The sequence below is a fragment of the Amblyomma americanum genome, chromosome 9 (assembly GCF_052857255.1).
Source record: "Amblyomma americanum isolate KBUSLIRL-KWMA chromosome 9, ASM5285725v1, whole genome shotgun sequence".
In the NCBI taxonomy this organism is placed as follows: domain Eukaryota; kingdom Metazoa; phylum Arthropoda; class Arachnida; order Ixodida; family Ixodidae; genus Amblyomma; species Amblyomma americanum.
The window spans coordinates 18,568,073-18,574,072 of NC_135505.1; the positions used below are offsets into that span (position 1 = coordinate 18,568,073).

At 45.3% G+C, this 6,000-nt stretch overlaps 1 protein-coding gene across 3 annotated transcripts in view; it reads right to left on the bottom strand.

Annotated features, from left to right (window-relative positions):
- LOC144103818 (uncharacterized) overlaps nucleotides 1-6,000 on the bottom strand; it is a 205,264-nt gene that overhangs the window by 101,037 nt on the left and 98,227 nt on the right. For all 3 annotated transcript variants that reach the window (XM_077636519.1, XM_077636518.1, XM_077636517.1), the window contains exon 8: nucleotides 1,422-1,457. In XM_077636519.1, coding sequence (XP_077492645.1) covers nucleotides 1,422-1,457 — 36 coding nt within the window. The remainder of the gene's footprint in view (nucleotides 1-1,421; nucleotides 1,458-6,000) is intronic.

Sequence of the window (6,000 nt, forward strand, 5' to 3'; positions counted from 1 at the left end):
AGTGGAAAGCAGCGGGGCTGATTTAACCAAGGCATTCGGGTTTAAAGACAGTGAAGGGAAAGTAGATTTTAAGCGTGTAGAAGTAACCAAGCGAAGGTTATCTGGTTGGTGGATAAAATGAAGACAAGAGCAAAATTACATAAGTCATGGCTAGGTGGTTTGAGCCACCTCCCGATTCAAAGGGTTCAGCCGTATCCATCCAGCCATTCATGGAGTAACATTTTTTGCAGCGCACGCCACTCTCATTAGCTCACATCGCCGAACCCTTCACGTCGGTGCACACGGCCTGTCAATTGGACAATAAATAACCACTGGAGGAAGCGTATAGTTGAGTTCCGTCAAGATGCTATGTACGCATGTGTGTTGATGCACAAATCGTGGAAGGGAAAGTTACCCCTATCTAGTAATCACTGGCATTTGTCGAACCAGTAGCAACGAATTTTTTCAATGTAATAACGATTTCCCCAAGGCAGCCTTTAACGCCGTAAACCTTAAAAGGAATTGCGAAATCAGCCTTATTGGCAATGTGCAAGCATGCGCGACTGATTTCTCATTTTTTCTGAAATATTATTTACTCGAATGTAGAATACTTCGCAGTTAAAATTTGAATATTTCCAGACTTCTTTCACGCACAAAAAAAAACTGTTGGCTTAGGATGCTCGCAAAAAAGCTGAGTTTTTCCAATGTACTCTTCTGTGTTCAAAGCGCCTTATATGTTTTTAAAGACCAAACGCGACCGCATCAGGAAACGTAACGATGGTCCACAACAATAGATGTTCCTTTTATGAGCCTCTTAACACTCTGGAAGGAAAATTTCAGCCGATATCAGGTCCGATTCATTGGTCAATTGAAAGAATATAACGCAGGTATCCCAGCTAGTTTGTGAAAATTCAAGGCGTTTCCCGGCGTTTGCACATTACCGAGACATTACAAGGCGTTTGCACATTACCGAGAACGATGTTAGGGACAATGATTGCTTTTCACAAGCGTTCATCAGTAGGATGATCTCGTGAAGAAAATTGGTTATCTTGTTTGTAGTGTATAAAAAGACTTGCATCGTTTTGTCCTCTCTTGTTATGCTACAAAGCAGCACTTAATAAATAGCCGTTGGCTTCTGTGTTTGTATGATAAATGTACGTCATGCGGGCCACTGATACACTGCACTAGTTCTACGAAACAGACACCGGAGGAACAGAAGAAAGCGGCATTCACCGGTACTCCTTATGGCTCCTTGAGTCCCGGTGTCGCTTAAGTGTTGGCCTACGCGGCACGCTGCCTGAGTATGCACACCCGAGCGCATAACCACAAGCTTTAGATCCCTAAAAATGCCGCTGACGCTTTGTTTAAAGAAACATGAACAATCAACACGCGCCAAATGATTGGACCAATCTGTGGAACACGATGTGTGTTGGCGTACTTACCCCTAGGTGCCAAGTGTGGTCCAAAAACGTGGCATTCTGCACAAATATGAATTAAATATTACAACACAGGTATCGAATGATTTCCACGACTCTGGACGACGTTATCGTGCGTATTCACAGATGACGGCGGAGAAGCAACCAGGCGAGGTTTTCAAGTAACCCTGAAACACATTTCTGTGGACCACTCGTAACGGCGTCAGTAGTCACATTACCTGGGATGTTTTGTCGAAAACGTTTTTAATGAATTCTCAAGAACCGATCCGGGATTTGAACACAACATTCACGTCTTCCCGATTTCTTCTACGCGATAGCGTATACAGCTCGTTCAGTTGAGAAGCCGTCGGCGTCGTAGTAGTTGTAGTTGTGCTGCACCGCGCGTTAGAAATATTCGGGGGCTGCGTAAAGATCCACGTACACACAGTGAATAAAAAAACATAAAAACGTAGGCCAGAAATCAAACCAGGGCCTTTAGCATTTGATAGGGGGACGCTTCCACACCGCCACGAAGGCTACACGTTTCAATATGAATAAAGGCGCGTCTAGTGAATGCACGGGTTTCTTAGAAACTGATCTTGAAGATCTGTACCGAGGTGTCCATAAGCTTAAGCGCCCTCAATTTTTTTTTTTAAAAAGTACCCACAGGAGGTTTCCTTCGATTAGCTGCTGCGGGAGCAGTCCTCCTCCTACAACGGCCGCATATGGTAGCCATTTGCCGCGGTATCCCTCCTTACTTCTCGCCCGCAGCAGCGCGTGAGATTTTGAACGCTCACGCTACAGGCTCAACCTGCTCTAGTACAATGATGCATTTTTAATGATTTATTCTTAAATGGACTAAACGACCAAGAATTTTCATAGGAGGAGACAGGATGAGAGTTGGTGTTATCATGATAAGGCACAGCAATAAATATTATGGCATGTAAGCTGGTATAATAATAGAGAAACTAGTCAAACAAACAATATATCATTTCAACAATAATCATAAGGAACAAGAAAAAAGTAAGGGTGTTGTCAGGAGAATAGTTTTGATAACGCGTACATAGTGCCTGACAGTCTAAGAGAGCTGGACACTGATATAAAACTGAACAGAAATGCTCGGAAGTGAGAAAATGCAATTAGAAAACTAAAAAACAAGAAGGGAAAACTTTGCGGGCTCACTGGGTCAAAGACAAAGCGATGACACCAAAACAGCAAGAAAAACAAAAATTATACAGTACACAAAAAACCACCCAAATCAAAACAAAGCGTCTAAAAAGGTAGCAATGGTACTTGGAATAGTGATAAGTTGGTCAAAACGGCGATATTAGGCGGGAATAGTGATAAGTTGGTCAAAACGGCGATATTAGGCGGCAACTCATTAAACTAGTGTAATGATAAATTTAGCGGTGAATTTTGGTATTTTTGTTTTACCGAGCAATAGTGACTACAAATCGGTAACAATGTGCTCAGAAAAAAAAAAGCAGAGCTTCTTTTGAGGTCCTTTTGTAAGCGCTGCCTCATGGTTATACTACTGTACCTTTTCATTCAGATCTTCACGGTGACCTGTTCTCCATGCCAACTGCGTTAACACACCATGTAAAATGAACCCGCTGTTGAGGATGCGAGCAGTTTTACGCCCGGTTTGCGCCACCTATAGACGCCGAGAGCAACGTACTAGGCGGTTAGATAGTGTCATCAGCTATCGCGTTAGTTTGCCTGTAGTACTTTGTCGCAATTGTCAAGAATCATCTGAGCTATTGGAGCGCTGTCGCAAAAAAGCACGTTCGCTATAAGACCTTGGCGCTCTACCTGATGCCCTTCTTTGAAGGCCAGGCCTTGTCAGGCACGAAAAGGCAGGAGAAAAGAAACCCGGGGTAATGAGTGGACAAACTCAGACTATGAGAGCGCAGGTATATAGCGTGCGTCTGCCTGCTGGGACAGTCACCTCACCTCACCTGTACGATCGCTAACGCCTGCTTGCAGCCCTGTTGTCTACTTATAACATCAGCAGCCTGACTGCGCCCACTGCAGGACAAAGGCTCTGCCATATCTCTCCAATTAACCCTGCTCTGTACCAGCTGCCGCCACCCTATTCCCGCAAACTTCTTAATCTCAACCACCCACCTAGCTTTCAGCCGTCCCCTGCTACGCTTCCTTTCCCTAAAGAATCCACTCCGGTAACCTTAAAGACCAGCCATTATTTTGCAGTTCCATTATATGCCCTGCCCAAGCCCATTGCTTCCCCTTTTCTTACCGTTGCACCTATCGTTTTTCTTTTTATAGCTCGCTGCCCTGTCCTTAACTTAGGTTGAACCCTTTTCGTTAACCTCCACGTATCTGCCCCATAGGCGAGTACCTGCAATATAGAGTGCTGTTGTGTACTTCAGATCTGAGAGAACAAATTTGTGATAACAGTCGCTGTTATTTTTTTCGTTCTCTATTTTCCTCTGTCGCTCAAAGTGTGGTATATATTTTGGTTGTGGGACGTATGTATTATGAATGTTATATACAAGCGTGCGGAAAAGTCAGAGACTTCAAGTTTTTGACGACGTTCGTGATTATCACCCGCATGACTACGCCCACTGCAGGCCTAAGGCCTCTCTCATATCTCGTTGAGTTCGGTTTCCCACCTTCCTATTTGCAAAATGGCGTCCGCGCGCGTGGCATCGCTGCCGAAACCTGGTTACCCAATTCTACATCATAAAACACAAACTGCGTCTCTGTTTGCTGTATTTGAAAATCTAGCGACGACGTTTTACCGATTGCAACGCAGGAAAGCCAACTCAGTGAGCTTTCTGAAGTGAAACGGAAACTACACTCGATATTTCGGGCCACAATGCCGAATCAAAAAAATTAATTCTCATTATCTTTGATAATGGCAGCCTTCGATTTTGCAGTGTAATCTTTCTCACTATAGCACAATTTATATTCGCTGACCAACATCTGCTAATTCGGCATAGTTTCTACGCCAGAAATTTCATTAGCAATATGCTTGCCTGCTTGAAGGGTCCATTGTCTACGTACACGTGAGCTTCCAAGCCTGTGAAACAACAGCAATCTACTGCCCATGCAGAACTGCCCTAAATGAAACCTCCAGGATTCAACTCACAGAACACCCTACGACCTTCAGTGCTCAGCTCGTAGTAGTTCAAGAAACACTCTGCTCCGTGGCCCCCACAAATGGGCTCCCTGTGGCCTGCGTTGCCATCCGCACTGACGCCCTTCAAGCAGTGCGGTTGCTACGACGTGTTAGCCGCTGCCCAGTAATATGTCAGGACATCCGCCGGCCTCCGGCGCGCATCCCCGTAGGCAGTGTGTATTGAGTGGGTCCCAAGGAATCTGCTCACCTCTCAAAACCAGGCAGATTTAGTGACCCGTCTCGTGACTCCACACTCATCAATGTCTCCGCTCCTTCATTTAAACAACTTTACCCTCCTTTTATGAAGAAAAAAACTTCGGCGCCGCCCATGTGCTGTCATCCCTCCACGTGCGGTACAACCCCCCCCACCCCCACCCCCCCCCCCCCAGCCGCGGTTTTAATCGTGCAGAGAATGCTGTTCTTCGGATTATCCGGGTCGGGGTTGCCCTCACACCTGCCGTCACTCGGCACTGGCCTCAGCAACGTGATATCTTTCCTCGGCCTGGGTGTCCGATATGTAAACGCGAGGACATTTAAGCTGACATTCACCACTTACTGCGTAACTGCCCAGCTCTCAAGCTTACAAGTAAGCGGCACCTGGAGATAGCAGGTCTTTCACCGAGCAACCCTGTTTGATATATTGTCTGGACGCAGGGACCACTGGAATTCGGTAAGTCAGCTCAACTTTTTATTACTTTAATCATTAATAGGTGCTGCATCACACCTGCGCCTATTGATGCAATGAGGAATTAAATCTCGTTTATAAAAAAAAACAAATAAAAAATTTAGGAAGTTGGAAAGTTAAGCTCTTTTAACTAATCGTCTCTTAACTGAACTCTATCACGTATACATATGATGCCTGCCTTGCTGTACAAACCACATGTAGAGACCACACCGAGGTATGTTCCCGTGCTTTTTAAATAAACATATGTGAATATTCAGATAAACGCGCAATATATTGACGCGAAGCGTTATTGACCTTACGACACATTGTGCTTCACGAGACACTGCCACAGCACTCTGCAATGAGCGTATTCACGCACGGTGCTTGCTACAAGGAGTAGAGCGATGCCACGCCGAACGGCTCTGTGCTTTACAGATCCCTGGCGCCCTCATTGCGCAGCTGCCCTGCAGCGTCCTTTTCTCTGCCACAAAACTGCTGCCGCAGAATGTCGCGTGACAGAGGCGTGTAACCGTCGGTGAATAGTTCGCCCCGACCACTGCACCTGTTCCTGTGGCCGCCGCGTAGACAAGTTTTATAACCCAGTATTTCCCAGTACCAGAAAATGGTAGGGAAATAGGTAAAAAAGTTGCACACATGCATTCAGAACTGAAATAGAGATTCAGACGCCACAAAATATTCACTAAAATGTTTTTATTAGCAACTACTGCTGGTTTCATATATGCAACACTTGGCAGAAATGCAACAAATTCCTCTGTGTAGCTATACCATAGCTGTGTTTA